Source organism: Capra hircus, chromosome 3 (assembly GCF_001704415.2).
Source record: "Capra hircus breed San Clemente chromosome 3, ASM170441v1, whole genome shotgun sequence".
In the NCBI taxonomy this organism is placed as follows: domain Eukaryota; kingdom Metazoa; phylum Chordata; class Mammalia; order Artiodactyla; family Bovidae; genus Capra; species Capra hircus.
The window spans coordinates 94205264-94222668 of NC_030810.1; the positions used below are offsets into that span (position 1 = coordinate 94205264).

At 49.7% G+C, this 17405-nt stretch overlaps 1 protein-coding gene across 1 annotated transcript in view; it reads left to right on the plus strand.

The window, feature by feature from the left end:
• PTGFRN (prostaglandin F2 receptor inhibitor) overlaps positions 852 to 17405 on the plus strand; it is an 84498-nt gene continuing 67944 nt past the window's right edge. The window contains exon 1 of the mRNA XM_018045969.1: positions 852 to 1971. Within this exon, the coding sequence (XP_017901458.1) occupies positions 1923 to 1971 (49 nt within the window). The 5' untranslated portion in view covers positions 852 to 1922. The remainder of the gene's footprint in view (positions 1972 to 17405) is intronic.

The window sequence follows — 17405 nt, forward strand, 5'->3', positions numbered from 1 at the left end:
CTTATTCTTCTCTGTAGCTTCAGCATCTCTCAAGGCCTAACATGAGGCTTGCATTTAAGGCTGATTGAATTAAATTGAAAGACTTCCCAGAGAAATTCTAGAGGATTCCATGGGATGGGAAATGCAAAGGAACTGCTGGGTGGGTGAATAGCATGAAGAAAGGCTTGGTGACAAAAATAAATTAAAAAAAAATTTTTTAGCATGTTGAAACATATACAACCTTTTGTTGTTTAGTTGCTAAGTAGTATCTGACTCTTTGCGACCCTATGGACTGTAGCCTGCCAGGCTCCTCTGTCCATGGGATTCTCCAGGCAAGAATACTGGAGTGGATTGCCATTTCCCTTTTCAGGGGATCTTCCCAACTTAGGGATTTAACTGGAATCTCCTACATTGGAAGGCAAATTCTTCACCACTGAGCAACTAGAAAGTCCCATATATAACACAGAATCTACCATTTTAACTGTTTTTAAAGTCTACAGTCCAATGGCATTAAGTACACTCGCATTATTGGCCCATCAGGGACAAGTTTTTAAGTCTCTTGCAGATGGGTTCATACCTGACCAAAGGCACTTTTGTTAGTGGAAATAAGAGACACTTGTTAGTGGAAATAATGATGTACTGAGGTAAAAGCAAAGTTCCTCTCCCTAGTTGGGGCAGTTCCCCACTAACATCTTTGCTTTGTTTTGCATATATTAATGAGAGGCTGTGGCACTGGGGGGTTGGGGTGGGGGACACCAGTGCTGTGTTTGAATTATCATTGAGAAGTTTTAAACAATGAACACTAAAAATTTCCCCCTAATACTGGGTCTTTTGTATTCAAATTAAAAGCACAAAGCCCCATTGTAGGGGAAGAAAAGAATCTTTATTGGCAACCAGTTCTGTCCACTTAAAGCAATAAATAAAAAGTTTAAAGAGTACATTCCATATGAAGTACTGAAGCTATTAATACACTTGGGTTCTGAGCGTCCGCATCCCCCCCACCACGGGTCTATTTGTGGTAAGTGTTAATCAGTGCCATAGGCACCCGGGAGAAGGAAGGAAGGAGGTGGGCGACGGGAGGCGAGGCCTACCCAACCACAGGGCAGTGAGCAGAGCCTGTGAGATCTGGGTTTTGGTCTTGACACTTCGCTGTGAATCTTCGGACTAGGCATCCAAACACTTCACGCCTCTGCACCTTGGAGGCTGGCATCCCAGGCGTTTACAGTCCTTTCATCTCTTTCAGTCCTATCTGGATAATATTTAGCCAAGTCCTAGCGGCTAGTTGGTGGGTGCTTCGTTCGGGACGAGTCGGTGACCGTGCGGGGAGTTAGCAGAGGGACCCGGAGGCCCACGTGGGGACTCCAGAGTGGTGGGACGCGGGGTGGCTAGGAATGGCGCTCAAGCGATGGGATTTCCAGACGAGTCTTTCCAAGGCCAACTTTTAAAGGTCGGAGGAAAGTTTGTGGCGGGGCGAGGGCCCCGAGGGGGGAGAGCTGGGTGGGCTCCGAAGCCTCCTCCCCTTTAAGCGGGTGGTCCCAGCGCTGCCTCCGTTACCTGGAGCGGGGAGGGGCTTGGGAAAGTTTGTGTTTGTTGCTGGCAAAGCGCCGGATGGGAGGCGCGGGCGGGCGGGTGCTGCGGTTCTTCCCTCCTGCTTTCGGGAAGCGGTCGGGGCTGCAAGCTTGGCTCGGCGGGGCGGCCTTGGCGCCCGGCTCCCGGTGCCCGGCCGGCTGGAGGAGGCGGGCAGAGGCGGGCGTGAGCGGAGCGGAGCGAGGGGCGCACGTCGGCCCCAGCGCTGGGATTTCTCGGCTCGCGAGGAGAGCGGAGCAGGCGCGCGGCCCAGGCGGAGGAGCGCTGACTCTGGAGCAGCCGGAGCTGGAGGAGGAGGAGGAGGAGAGGCGGCGGGGAAGGAGGAGGAGGGGGAGAGTCGCTCCCGCCCGGCGAGCATGGGGCGCCTGGCGCCGAGGCCGCTGCTGCTGGCGCTCCTGTCGCTGGGTGAGTGCGCGCGGGGCCCGGTGAGGCGCAGGGGGCTCGGCCGGGCGCGGGGGGACTGGCGGGGCGCGGCTGCCGCGCGCGGCCTGGAGCGCCAACGGGGCCGGGGCCGCTCCCGGGAGACCTGGCCGGGGTCCGCGGGAGGCAGGGCCCGGCTGGGGAGAGGGCGCGGGGCCGCCCGGAGCCGGGCGCGGGGTGCGAGTCGCCGTCCTGTAGGCCGAGCCTCGCCCCCATGTGCGGGGGGGAGTGGCCCGCGGCCGGCTTCCCCCGGCCCTCCCTACCTGTTAGTCGCCAGCTACCGGCTCACCTTGAACTCCCGGCCCGGAAGGTGCCTGCGGTCCCGGCCCTAGTCCCGGGCTTGCGAGCGGAAATCTGCGGCTTTCATCTGCCCCGCCATGGCCGAGAGCGGCAGAACCGCGCTCCGCACACCCTACCCCGCGCCCAGCTGCCTTTCCAGGGAAGCGAGAGGATCCACCAACTTCCTTCTCCGAAGGTCACCGGGTGGCCCCGAGCGCTACAGTCAGAATGGGTGTGCGGGGCCCTCCGTTGTGTTAGCTGTAACTAGCTCTTCTGCCTCAGTCTTCTCCTTCAGCGCTTGTAGAAGCTGCCTCGCTGCATATTTGCACACAAAGACCTGGGTGCCTTGGCTTCTTCAACTTTTCCTACCTGTTACTTTTCTCCCTTGATGTCCCCTGTCTTGCACACTCTCTAAACCTCGGTGCCTCCTGATCATTTGACCCAGCGCCCTCCACCCAACCCAAGGAATCTTTGGTGTTTCCCCCCCACCCCGCCCCCATCTTCCATAGACACAGACACCATCTTCACCTCGTATAATGTGGTTATATTAGTATAACCAAGTGGTTATCAGCCACAGAAATCATCTGCCTAATAAGTGCCCACCGTGGATCAGGGAGGCTGACTCTTAAAAGCTGTACTTGAAGCCTTTAGTCAGCGTCAACCAGAACAGAAGGAATCCTGTGACCTGCGCGGGGATTTTCTTCCTCACCCCTGGAGATGGCAGAACTGAATCTTTTATAAAGCCGCACAGTGTGTGGTGTCTATCCTCGCCAGGCCCCAGCTGCACACAGGCTAAGTGACTACACTGCACTTACGGTCAGAGGGTCCCAGTGGAGGCCTTCCATTGCCACTCCCAGCCTGGCATCGGGTCTCACGCTGTCCCCACCCCTGTGACTCCTGCCGCTGGTGGGGGCCAGCCTTTCTAGCTGCTACTGTGTTTTCTTCCTTCCCCTCTGAGGGGTTTCCTGGAACTGCCTCCCTAAGAGAGCTCACCCAGCCACCACGTTGCTTTAGATGCCACCAGGTGCAGAAAGCTTGCACGTCTTTCACTCGATTTTGTGGCATCTGTTCTGTGCTCTCAGATCTTGGTGCTTTTGTTCTCTTCCTTTCACTCTGGGACCCTTGTAGGTTTTCCCTCTGTTGCACACCGCTGGTGATGGTCCACACCCTTGACATAATTGGCTGATGTGTCTGGGTCAGGCAGGGCCGCGGCCCCTGGGCGCACTGATTGTACACTGCTCAACTCTAGGAACAGCTCTAGGAGCTGCTGTCACTTTCTGCCTGTGTGAATGGCCCTCCCTAGAGTTGTGTGATTCACAACCCTTGCACTAGTTAAGTGGGTGCGGCCAGGTAGAAATTTGAAAAGAATGTCTTTGAGTAACTATGCTAAGAGGAAAAGAGAGAAAGGGCAAAGAGAGACTAACGAAAGCAAAAACAGAAGTGGGGAAAGCCCGGCTTGGGGTAGCTTTGAGGTGTACCAGTGCACCCTGCCTGGCTGGACGTGCCGTGTCACCTGTGCACCGGGAATGTCTCTGGTGTCACCAGTGAATGCCTTGTCCCCTAACAGTTACTGAACTTCATGTTTATGTAATAACTCTGCCATACCGAATCTCACTTGGTGTGGCTTCAGTTTGACCTCCCAGATGCCCTCCCTGTGGTACTCTACGCTGTACTGATTCCTGCCACCCAGTATGTTGATAAGCTAGATCATCTTTCCTCTTGTATTGCAACCTGGGCATAATCTTACTGTCCCTCTCTTTGACCTCCACATTCGCTCTGTCACTGTTCCCATGGTGCAGACTCCAGCATCTTCTGTTCTTCCTTATCTAAAGCTACTGTCCTAGCCCCAGTTCTGACAGCTCCCCACACAGATTTGACATCTTCCTGTTTGACTTTTCCTACCAGCCTCCCTTCGGATTGTTTTTGGAGGTGCACCTTAATTCCATGATCCCTTATGATTTTCTTCTGAGGATGTTCTGCCCCTTGTATTCTCTTCCTTGCTACTTCTCTCTGAGTAGGGCCTTTCTCATTCTAAGGAACTTGTTTGCTACCCTTTACATTGAATGTACCCTTTACATTGAATCTTCTGGTCTTTCCATTTCTCATGACCTGGGAAAGTGTCTCCTTCTTCTTCCCTCTTACCTATTTCCTTTCTCCCTTAAAACTGCTTCCTCCATAAAGCTTCTCTAAATGAGTCTACCTATCATGATCACAGCAGAACACACTCAGCTTCAGGTTTTCACTTCCATGGCCTATGTCTCATCCATCTGTATATACAGCATTTCTTGAATCCCCACTGTGGCAATAAGAGTGTCCCAGACAAATGACCAAGACATAGTGTCTCACTGAGTGGTCAGTTGGGGTGGGCAGACAGTTAATAATAAAAGCTAACTACAAGCCAGAATGACATACCTGACATAGAAACCAGGTGCTGGTAGGAAGCAAGGAAGAGGATGATTAATTTTGACTTGGGATTGAGGTTGATTTTGCTGAAGAGGTGACATTTGAGTTGAGCCTTGAGGATAATTAGTATTTTGAGAGAAAGGATGGGAGAGGCTTCCAGGCTCCGGGGAAAGGCATCCAGCATGGATAAGTGGAAGGACATGGTTCATTCAGAAAGGGCATGAAAGTTCCATGAAACTGGAGGAGGGCAGAGGATACACTAGGAGGGCAAATTGGAAAAGTGGGTCTGGGTTGGATTCTGAAAGCTGTTCCTGCAGTGCTGAAGTCCTTGCCATGTGGATGGGCTTGTTGGCCTTGTGGGTGCTGCTGCACAACTGTGCTTCTCCCATCAGAGTACTTATTTATCTCACTGAGTATGATTTTTCCTGCTCTAAATCCCCACTCTGATTATATCCCATGAGGCAGGGACCAGGTTGGTATTGTTCACTGTAGTATTCCTCATACTCGGTGTCCAGCACAGAGTAGGTGTTTGGTAAATCCTGGCTGCCTGGATGAAGGCATGTATATATCGTTTTATCTGTGGGTTATGGTCTGCCATTGCAGATTCACAGTGTGAGATTGAGACAGCATGGTGATGTGTTTGAGGAGGTCAGTCGTAGTGTGCATGTTTGAGGAGGTCAGTCCTAGTGTGCAGCATGAATTAGAGAGTGGGAGGTATGAAGACTGTGGAGAGGGATTAAGATACTCTCTCTTCCTGTGCATCTTTTTAAAAAAAGTTGCAAACCCATCAAAATAGTTTCTAAACAACAAAAACATTGTATCTGTTTTAAAATCCAAATTTCATAGATGGGTACTGTATTATTCTGTTGGGTAGGCTGAATTGTTCTCACAAATAGACTGAAAGCACAGTGGTTCAAACAACAGAAGTGTCTTTCCTAGCCATTCCTGGGGGGCTAGGGAGTGGGTTGGAGGTGTTTCCAGTGAAATGGTCGGGTGGGACTGCTGTTTCACATGGGCATTCTGAGCTCCCAGGCTGATGGTGGTTTTGCTGTCTTCAGCCCGTAGTTTCTAAGTTCACCTGGGTTGTCATCATCCCCTTTCCAGCCCCGTAAATAGGGGGCTTCCCAGGTGGCTCAGTGGTAAAGAATCCGCCTGCCAATGTGGGAGGCCCTGGAGATGCAGGTTTGATCCCTGGGTCAGGAAGATCCCCCGGAGTAGGAAATGGCAACCCACTCCAGTATTCTTGTCTGGAAAATCCCCTGGACAGAGGACCCTGTCAGGCTGCAGTCCATAGGCTTGCAGAGAGTCAGACACAACTGAGTGACTGAGCGTGTAGCACAAAGGGAAAAGAGCATGGAGGGGGCTATCTAGAGGCTTCCTGGGCTAAGCTCGGAAGTGGCTCCTACCACTTCTGCATACACTTCATGGCAGAGGATTTGATCCAGGCCACACTAGCTGCCAGGGAGGCTGGGAAATGCAGAGGAAGCTGGTAGCAGTGTGCTGACCACCGTGGCAGACGAGAAGAACAGATCTGGGGGACAGCTGGCTGTCTCGGTGTCACTTATAAAGAATATGAGGTAGAAGGATGAACGTGCCCACCCTCCCGCTGCCCAGGCATAGCCACTCATATATAATGTACATGTATCCATATACTAAATATTGTGTTTGATTTATATATATATAATTTTATTTTTTTATGGCTGTGCTGGCTCTTTGTTGCTGTAGGAGTGCTTTCTCTAGCTGTGGCGAGTGGGCAGGCTACTCCTGGTTGTGATGTACAGGCTGCTCAGTACGGTGGCTTCTCTTGTGGAGCCTGGGCTGTAGGGCACATGGGATCGGTAGTTAGGGCTACTGAGCACAGTCTCAATAGTAGTGGCACACGAGCTTAGTTGCTCTGTGGCATGTGGGATCCTCCTAGGTCAAGGATCAAACGTGTGTCTCCTGCGTTGGTAGGTGGATTCTTTACCAGTGAGCCATCAGGGAAGCCCTGTTTGGGCTTTTTTCATAGCTTCTGCACAGAGTTCCACTCAGAACAGGCACAGAGTAATAATAGCTGCTATTTATAACATGCATACCAAGCATCAGACTATTGAATTCTCTTGACAACAGTTTGAGAAAGGTACTGCTATTTTCTCCATGTTTCAGATGAGGAAACTGCCAGCCAGAAAAGTTAAATAACTTGTCTGGATTCCTACAGCTGATGCATGGTTGAGCCAAGATTTGACCGCAGGACCCAAATTTGGTCTCTGCCGAGCTAGGATTGACTGAGGTATGCCATCATCTTAGGCTGTGTACCCTGCAAGATTAGTTTAAGTGAAAAAGGATGCAAGTGGTTTGAAAGCAAAAGTACAGTTACGAAGAGGAAGGTCTGGGGTGAGTGCAGCTCAGGCAGGATTCCTGAAGGGAGGGGCCGCGTCAGGATGCACCTGAGAGATGCGGCAGCTTTGTAATCCCTAAGGCATCACCACCCTGCTCTGAGGACACGGACCAAACTACGGCTTCCTCTAGAAAGCCCTGGAGGAGGAAGGCTGGTGGGAGGAACCCCAGTCAATCAGTCCAGCTCCACGGTCTTTGAAGTGCTGTGGCCTTCAGAGAGTCCTCAGCTCTCATTTTAGCCTTGTTAACAGAATTCCTGTATCTGCCAAGCTGATGAATGCCTGCCCTGGCTATAATTATTCTTATTAGCCTGCCGAATAGGAACTCTAGTCATCGGCAATCATTCCTTACAAGGCAGTCGGGCTAGTCGGCATGTATAGGGCTACTTTGTTGCTGTGCCGAGCTGCCGAGTTGATTCCTACCCCATAGACTCAATGTACATTTCCACACTGGCGCTGTGTCTCACAGTTGAAGAAGGTGTGTGCTTATCTGTCAGTGCGCGTCTGTGTCTCACTTTATCACATGAAGTTGGGGAAAGCTGTCAGGGCAGTTCATAGCTGTTTGGTTTAATTGCCTTGGTTCCTTAAAGGCAGGGTAGCAAGGCCATTTGATGCTCTGCTATGGGAAAATAACTTGAACTGGCAGAAAATTCGTCATAATTTATCTTCTGGAAAAGGCAAAGTGCTGTAGTTGGCACACCCAGTGCTTTTTAGATCTTGGAATATTTTCCTCCATACCAACTGTAGTCTTTGTGAAGCAACAGAATTAGACCCAGTAGCTAACACTCTCATGGACCAACAGTGTAATTTCCAGGATCTAGAGATACTGGCACTGTGGGCAGATTTGTGTTCTTCGAAGTGTTGATTTCCCCCCAACACTCACAGTGTGTTCGTACTGGCTTATGCGGTCGCTAAGCAGCTGGATTCAAGTTTAAATATGATGTTCTGGGACCTCAACTGCATCCTACTTTGCACTATTATAAGTGGCTGAATGTGAAGGCATTGACATCCCTCAGGATGTTGCAGGGCCTTGGAGAAACAGTGTTTGGCTTAGAGTTGCTCTTGTCTAGGATGAATTTGCCTTAGAACTGTGAAGAACAGCATTGTACATAAGGGTTCAGGGGACTTTTCAGAATGAGTGCTACCTTGGAATCCTAATGAAATAGAGGCAGCAATGCAGACAGATGGGTTATTTCTCAGACCTTAAAAGTGACAGCAGGACTTCCCTGGTGGTCCACTGGTTAAGAATCCGCCTGCCAATGCAGGAGAGATGAGTCCATCCCTGGTCCAGGAAGATTCCACATGCTGCAGAGCAACTGGGTCCATGTGCCACCACTACTAAGACTGTCTTCTAGAGTCCAAGGGCCACAATTGCTGAAGTCTGTGTTCCGCAACAAGAGAAGCCTCCGTGATGAGAAGCAGAAGCATCACAACTAGAGAGTAGCTCACAAGCTGCAACGAAGATCCAGCACAGCCAGAAATAATAATTTTTAAAAAGTGACACTGAGCCAAGAACATCCTTATAATGGTTCTTCCTTGTTGTTGCTTAGGGTTAGACTGGACCAAACTTCCCTGCTTGTGGGTCATGCTAAGGGACCCACATGGGAAGCTTCAAGTGTGTTGTAGGTGTATCATGATACTGACACCCTCAGCCCCTGGAACTCACAGGTCAGAGCTGCCTCAAAACCAGAAGCCCTGTCTACCCTGACAGCCATAGAGCCAGTACTGTTTCCTGTATGTGCTGTGATCAGATGAGGTTGGCTGTTCTCCCTCTTACCTGGGGGAGAGCCTTGCAGCCCCTGAGCCCCAGCCTGGCCTTGGGATGAGTACTTTTCAAGATGGAAGATGAGAAGCTAAGTGACATGGCATGTCACTCATTGGTTTATTTAGCGAATATTGAGAGAGTACCTCCAGCTCCAGGCCAAGTATTGTTCTCAGCTCTGGGGATGCTGCATCGGACAGAGCCAGCTTAGCTCTGCCCTCCAAGGGTGGGACAGGATGGACTCAATGCGTGGCTGGTGGTGTCCCCAGAAAGTGCAGCACCACCTGCACTGGATAATAGACGCAAGGGTCAAGGGCGAGTTCATGGGAATACCTGTAGCAAGGGGACAGGAAATGGGAGGGAGAGTTCTCGAAGGAGTAGTCCCAGGGAGGAGAACCAGGAGATCACTGTCAGAAGCCAAGCAGAGGTGGGTGCTGTAGATTTGTTAAAGGACAAATGGTCAGTGGGCTTCCCAGTGGCTCAGTGGTAAAGAATTGCCTGCCAGCGGGGGAGTCACGGGTTCATTCCCTGATCTGGGAAGATCCCACATGCCGTGGAGCAGCTAAGCCCACGTGCCACAACTGTGGAGCCTGTGCTCTAGAGTCCGGGAAGGAAAACTGCTGACGCCCACGTACCCCAGAACCCATGCTCTGTAACAAGAGAAGCCGCCACAATGAGAAGGCTGCGCTTTGCAACGAAGAGCAGCCCCCCACCCCCACACCCCCCGCTCACTGCAACTAGAGAAAGCCCATGCAGCAATGAAGACCCAGCACAGCCACAAGTAAATAAAATATATATATGTATATGGGCTTCCCTGGTAGCTCAGCTGGTAAAGAATCTGCCTGCAATGCGGGAGGGAGGCCTGGGTTCAGTCACTGGATCGGGAGGATCCCCTGGAGGAGGGCATGGCAACCCACTCCAGTATTCTTGCCTGGAGAATCCCCATGGACAGAGGAGCTTGGCGGGCTACAGTCCATAGGGTCACAAAGAGTTGGACATGAGTAAGCGATTGAGCACTGTACAACATATATACGGACAGAGTGCTCAAGTGCTGCAGGAAACCAGAGAGATAGAGAAGGCTTAGCTTTGGAGCGTGTGGAGAGGATGGAAATGAGGAGGTGGTGGGGACGGGGCGGGAGCCGCAAGGTGTGGGGCGCCTAGTTTCTGCAATGCTTTTAGCCTGCTTAGCCCTGAGAGCGGCCGCAGAGTCCCCAGATGTGTAAGCTAGAGGTCACTATATGTCCCCTTCCATTCTCTGTGTACATTTGTAAAAGTTTGTCTCGTGTCCCACTGGGTGTCCTCGTCCACACTGACTGGTGGAATTAACCTCTCTGACAGCTGCTTTGAGGCCCGCAGCTTTTAGTTGGAATCTCCAGCATGGGGATTTGGGGTTAGTTTTATAATGCATCTTTCTCCCATCTTCATCAGCTAAGATTTCAATAATTTGTATTACAAATAAACGCATTACATGTGTGCTTCTAAGCTACTTCTGCTCTTCAAAGTCACTTAGGGAGAGAAAAAAAAAACAGGACTCAGGCTTTGGAATCAGCCTTCCATTTGAATCCTGCCCTCCAGCAAGTGGTTTCTGAACCTCATTTTCTACACGTGTAAAAAGGCACTAATACCTCTCTTGCAGGTTTGTCATGAAGACAAAATAATATGTCTAGGAAAATACACACGTTAAACTTCATGTATGTAAATCCTTGGGCTTCCCTGGTGGCTCAGATGGTAAAGAATCTGCATGCCAACGCAGGAGATGTGGGTTCGATCCCTGGGTGGGAAAGATCCCCTGGAAAAGAAAATGGCAGCCCACTCCAGTATTCTTGCCTGGAGAATCCCATGGAGAGAGGAGCCTGGAGGGCTACAGTCCACTGCAAAAGAATCAGACACAACTTAGGGACCAAAACGACAACAAGAACATATTAACCCCTAGAACTTTACTACTCAAAGTGGGGTCTGGGGACCAAGAGTGTCAACAGCTCCTGAGAAAAATCTCAGGATCTGGTCCAGTCTGCTGAATTCGAGTCTGTGGTTTAACCATATTCCTAAGGGATTCAAATGAGGGATTTAGAGGGATTCAAATTCTCTAAATTTTGAGATAGCCTTATCTGGAAGAGTGCTTGACACATGGGCTGTTTGGTGGCCTGGACATCCCTGGTGAACTCTGAGGCAAAGGCCATGGTCAGAGCATCAGACCACAAGGGGGAGTATGGGTGTATGGGATGGGGTGGGCTCTGTGGGAATGAAGGACGTGGTCAGTTAGCCATGAAAGAAGGAGGCCCTTAGCCTGGTCTCCTGACCTTCTCTACCAGGTTCAGCAGCTGAGGAGCAAGACAGGGACATGGTGTGATGTCTCCATGAGAGGAGGGTGCAGGAATTCATAAAAAGTCCTGATAGCATCACGGAGACAATTGGCCAAGGGGTCCAGGTGGGACTGGCAGCTGACAGGCTGGAAGGCCTGGCGAATCACAGAAGGTTTGAGGGCCTGGGGGACAAGATGAAGGTAAAAAAAGGAGATTCCAAGGTCCAAGGGCGTGAGTGGGCCAGGAAGGTAGGAGGTGAGGGTTGGAAGAGGTAACTTCTGAGTCCAGGGTCTCAGAAATGCAAATCTGAGGGGCAGTAGGCCTGGTGGGTAGTAGCCAAAGTCTTCACCTCTCACATCATTTTGGCCAGTTTATCTCTAACATCTGGTTGGGTTGGGCTGAATGGATTAAGAGACAAAGGTGTGAGGTTTTAGAAGCATTAGTCCCAAGTATTGTAGGGACAAAGTCTTAACCTATGAGGAAGATGAATGGGCGTTGGGAGCAGGTGTGCTGGGGAGGAACCAACATTAGGATGAGGGTTATTACTCCTCAAGAAATTCCTTCCTTACATGTATATATATGGCTGAGTCCCTTTGCTGTCCACCTGAAACTATTACAACATTGTTAATCGGCTCTGTGCTGTGCTTAGTCGGAACCTTTGTGACCCCGTGGACTTAGCCCGCCAGGATCCTCTGTCCATGGGGATTCTCCAGGCAAGAATCCTGGAGTGGGTTGCCATGCCCTCCTCCAGGGGATCTTCCCGACCCAGGGATTGAACCCAGGTCTCCCACATTGCAGGCGGATTCTTTGCCACCTGAGCTACTAGGGAAGCCCATTAATCGGCTCTACTCCAATACAAAATTAAAAAAAAAAAAAGAAAGAAATTTCTTCCTGCCGTTTATATAGCCCTTATTTTGTGCCAGGCACTATATTTTCCATTTATTAACTTCTTCAGTAGGCCTCATAACCCATTATTGTTAAGTCGCTCAGCCGTGTCTGACTCTTTTTGACCCCATGAAGTGTAGCACGCCAGGCTTCCCTGTCCTCCACTGTCTCCTGGTGTTTGCTCAGGCTCATGTCCATTGAGTTGATAATGCCATCCAACCATCTTATCCTCTGTTGCCCCCCTTCTCCTCCTGCTCTCAAATCTTTCCCAATATCAGGGTCTTTTAACCCAACGGGGTGGGTATATAACCCGATGGGGTAGGAACTATGATGACCTCCATTTGATAGAAGAGAAAACTGAGTCACAGAGAGGTGAAGTAACTTACTCAAAGTCACACAGTAAGTGGGTGAGCTGCTGTGGTTCAAGCCCAGACGGCCTGGCTCCAGGGTCTGGGCTCATCACCGTGGTGCACTGTTCCCCTCTCTGTCTTAGTCCAGATACTCAGTCAAACACATATTTGAAAACACAGAAAGGAATTGATGCAGTTAAGATGTGACAACATTTGTGTCCTCGTCTTTTAAAACAGGAGGCTGGGATTCTGGCCCTTGATCTTCCACTCACTGGTTTTGTGACCTTGAACAAGTTGATGAATAGCTCTCAGCTTCTGTAAAGTAAGAGGCTGGGCTAGGTGATTGCAAGGCCTCGGTTCATCTCCAGAATTCTTTGAGTTCACGCTGACCCTTGCTGTGGGCCAGATGGGCTGTTTGGTCCAGCCCTGGGTCCTCGCCCGTCTTTCCCACCGCTCCTGTCTGCAGCCTAGGCCTTTTATCTCTCACCTGCCTGGCACCTCTCCACAACGGGGCTGTGGTGCCTCGGAGGGCTTGGGAACTGTTTGCTGTTTGTCACTGCTGCAGCAGCTAGGTCCTCCTAGCCCTGAAACTGGGCTCTCTCCTCATAGAGCTCTAGGCTACTGAGATGTCCCTACCATGGACCATCTGCGGTTCCCAATGGACCTCTGGGAAGAGCCACAGAAACAGTAAAACTGATCAAGGTTTCTAGATGGCAGTTTGTTGCTTAGTTGCTAAGTCCCCATGGACTGCAGCACACCAGGCTTCCCTGTCCTTCATCATCTCCCAGAGTTTACTCAAACTCATGTCTATTGAGTTGGTGATGCCATCCAACCACCTCATCCCCTGTTGCCCTCTTCTCCTTTTGCCTTCACTCATTCCCAGCAAACTGTTCCTTATTACTGATTTTATGTGTGTGTGTAAGTTTTGTTGAGGACCTCAGCCACAAGTAAGTTTCAGTTGAGGAATATGTGTTTTCTTCCCCATTTAGAACTGACCTTGAATCAGTAGATGGTTATGCACCACTGGTTTTCCTTTTCCTGACTCCCCCAAACCACAGCAAGAAGAGACACAGACACCTTTCGCTGGGTCCAAATGTTGACACTACTTTGGAGTTTTCCACACTCCTGTAGAGTATGAGAGTTTAAATTCCCACATCTCCAATCCATAGCCTTAGTTGGCTGAGCAATGTGTTCTGAAGTTTGTGGACTTTCTTCCTTTTCATCCTCTTAGTCTGATAGGGGGAAGGTGCAAATGATGTTGGCTACAATAGCAATGAAAAGGATACATTATCACAAACTTCATATTGTTGGTAGGAGCTTGTGTTATGACCTCAGTCCTCACTGCATGCTGGCTGCTGCCCAGACCTCCTGGCTACTCTGAGGTGCACCTGTGGATGGTGGTGTTGACCCATGTCCTGGATGTGGGTCTTTCTGAGGCTCATCAAGGACCCTCATCAAGCTTCCCAGGTGGTGCTTGTGGTAAAGAACCTGCCTGCCAATGCAGGAGACATAAGAAATGTGAGTTCAATCCCTGAGTCGGGAAGATTCCCTGGAGAAGGGCATGGCAACCCACTCCAGCATTGTTGCCTGGAGAATCCCATGGACAAAGGAGCCTGGTGGGCTGCAGTCCATTGGGTTGCACAGAGTTGGACACAACTGAAGCAAGGACCCTCTGGGAGTGAATTCTCCACTGTGTTTGAAGTGGCTTGCTGTCATGAGCTATCCTGGAGGCAAAGCAGAGGATAGTGCTTTATAAATGCACTGTCCCTCTAGGATGTCCTCAGAACAGAATGTTAGCTGGTTTAATGTCTGTCCTGCATGCTGCTACTTGGCTTATGCTGTGGTGAGGAGTTAAAAAGAGCAAAACCAAACCACTTTTGGCACAGCTTTTCATCTTTCCATTTTCTGAAGGCTGGCACACCCAAATGTTTCCTTATTTATTAGAAGGCATTATAGTCCATCATCTTTGATTGGGAAATCCATGCAGGAAGTTCCAACTGAAGACCATAGAGCCCAGCCCAGAGCCTGGCACATGACAGGCGCTTGGTCACACTGGTCAAGTGAACACAGTTGTGAATAAATACATTGTGCCCAACTGTTAATATACAACACTCCTGCTTTTTCTTACGGCCTTACTTTTTTTCATACTTCAGCAGCATTTCGGGACTCTTTACTATGTTTCTGGTCTTCCCTGGTGGCTCAGATGATAAAGAATCTGCCTGCGATGCAGGAGACCTGGGTTCAGTCCTTGGGTTGGGCAGACCCCCTGGAGAAGGCAATGGCTACCCATTTTAGTATTCTTGCCTGGGCAATTCCATGGACAGAAGAGCCTGGTGGGCATGGGGTTGCAAAGAACTGGACACAACTGAATGGCCAGCACTATCATGTTTCTGACGCTGTTGAAAATGACACAGGAATTAGGAAGTGGAGTCCAAAGTGGAAACTGAACCAGGTACAGCTGAACAGCAGGAATGGATTATGGGTGCTTTTTAAAAATCTTGAGTGGATGGATTACTGGACAGCTGTGCATATGGGGCTGTCACAATTACAGGGATCAGACCAAGGCCGGGAGCTGCTTTATCAAAAAGCTCCATGGAGCAGGTGGGTCTGGAAAGCTGTTTGAGCCAAGAGCAGGAAAAAGCATTCCAGGTGAGAAAATGACCGGCGCAGCATCTCAGATATGGGGAGCAAATCAGCGTGTGCACGTGGTGTTCTGTTTGGGGATTAGCTGACTTAAGGTGGAACAGGAAAACAGACCTCAGGGGTTGTGGGAATTAAACTCTGAGGCCAGGAGGTTGGTAGAGGGGAGGAACGGGAGCAGAGTCACCCTGATAGGTGTCAGCAGCATTTTTGGTGCTCCCAGAGCAGCTAAGAACCCACATACATGAGGCTGGCAAGGTCCACTGGGGCCCACAGGAAGCTAGTCTGCTAAATTAAGGTGGTAAGTCAGGCCATAATCTTATTTTTGATTGTTTCTTATGAGGAAAATTGCTCATAAAACAATTGCCGATGTTCCCCTTAGGTAGTGTATCAGAGCATTTCTTCAAAGGACTGTTGCCTGATAAGAGACATAGATAAGTTTCAGAGGAAGGATGGGAAGTTAGAGATGGCTTTCTCTGGGACCAAGGTTAATACAATCATGTGGTCTATTCATCAGAGTCCCACTTTAATAACAGTTTATCCCACAAACTAGTTCTTTCTGAACATCAATGAGTCCCAGAAAGCTTAGTGTTGAACCTGGCTTCTAAGTACCTGGGGATGGTGCTTCTGTTGCTGGGTCTGTGGAGTGTCTCAGAGGCAGGAGGTGGTATACACTGCCCAACTGTACCTTCAGGATCCACAGACCTAATGGGAATTATCCCACAGCACTGTGGTCCTAAGAAAATGGCACTGGTAAGACAAGCTCTGTGTTCTCTCTGGTGTGTTCACTGACAGTGTTTTAAGTCTCAGAGCAAAGAAGCATATAATCAAATTTAGAAGAAATTTTATTTGGCTGTGCTGGGTTTTAGTTGCACCAGGCAGGATCTTTAGTTGTGGTATGTGGGATGTAGTTCCCTGACCAGGGATTGAACCTGGGCCCCCTGCATTGGGATGATGGAGTCTTAGCCACTGGACGACAAGGGAAGGCTTCCCAAACATCCCTCATTTCATGCCCTTAGAAACAGCTGTATAATCTGTGCACACATTGCCCCTGCTATGTTTATAAATTGTCTTGGAGTTACTGCTGTTTGTTTGATTCTTTGGAGCCCGGTTCAAGCCTCATGCCCTGGGAGTGGTGAGCACGCATCCTGACCCAGGGGAAGACTGCCTGTAACGTAGGCATGCAACTGTGTCCTCTCCTGTGTCCTGGGCTCTCACTGGACCCATTCATTCAGAGCGCAGCCGGAGATTTATAATGATCTGCTTACTAGGTTGAGTGTCTGTCTCACCCCAGACTACAAGCACCATAAAAGCGGGGCCAGGTCTGTTTCTGTTTACTCCAGTGTCTTAGGACTTTGAGTCTTTGAGTGATTAAATTATGTATTTAGAAAATGTGTATATATCTCATATACATATATATATACTACATATGACATGTACAAAGAATATATGAGATACATGTATAAAATTTGTATTGTGGGCCTTAAGTCACTAAGGGGATGGAGCTTATCTATGTGTCCTCGGTACCTTTATCTTCCGTTTGTGTATTTTACTGGGTTTTTTTTGTTACTACCATAGCATTTTCAAAGTAATTGCCAGTAACAGAGGTTTGTAGGGTTGGGTCAGTTCAGTTCAGTTCAGTCGCTCAGTCGTGTCCAACTCTTTGCAACTCCATGAATCTTTTGAACTGTGGTGTTGAAGACTATTAAAAGTCCCTTGGACTTGAAGAAGATCCAACCAATCCATTCTGAAGGAGATCAGCCCTGGGATTTCTTTGGAAGGAATGATGCTAAAGCTGAAGCTCCAGTACTTTGGCCACCTCATGCAAAGAGTTGACTAATTGGAAAAGACTCTGATGCTGGGAGGGATTGGGGGCAGGAGGAGAAGGGGGCGACCGAGGATGAGATGGCTGGATGGCATCACCGACTCGATGGACATGAGTCTAAGTGAACTCAGGGAGATGGTGATGGACAGGGAGGCCTGGCGTGCTGCGATTCATGGGGTCGCAAAGAGTCGGACACGACTGAGCGGGGTTGGGTAGGGGAGGAAAAAAATGGAGTCCACCCACGAAGAGGAAGAGGTGAGGAGGAAGTCCTCTTTCTTCCTCGTCTTTCTCAGTTTTTCCCCTTGCAGCTCCTGTAGAAGACACATGATTCATGTGTTCTCACTATCATCTCTCCACCCACTCTGGCCTTTGTGGGACTGACACAGCCTCTCCCATCCCTGACTGGCATCTGCTTCTTCCTAGGCTTCATCTTAGTTGCTCACAGAGTGGGGAAGCACTTTTGTTCAGTTCCAGTACAGGTTTCAAGGGCCTGGTGGCTGGGTTAGTCCAAACCACATACTGCCTCCTTGCCACCACTGTTCTCATAGATGTGGGGCTGCTGCCTGTAGCATGTGTTGACCTGGCTTGTGACGACTT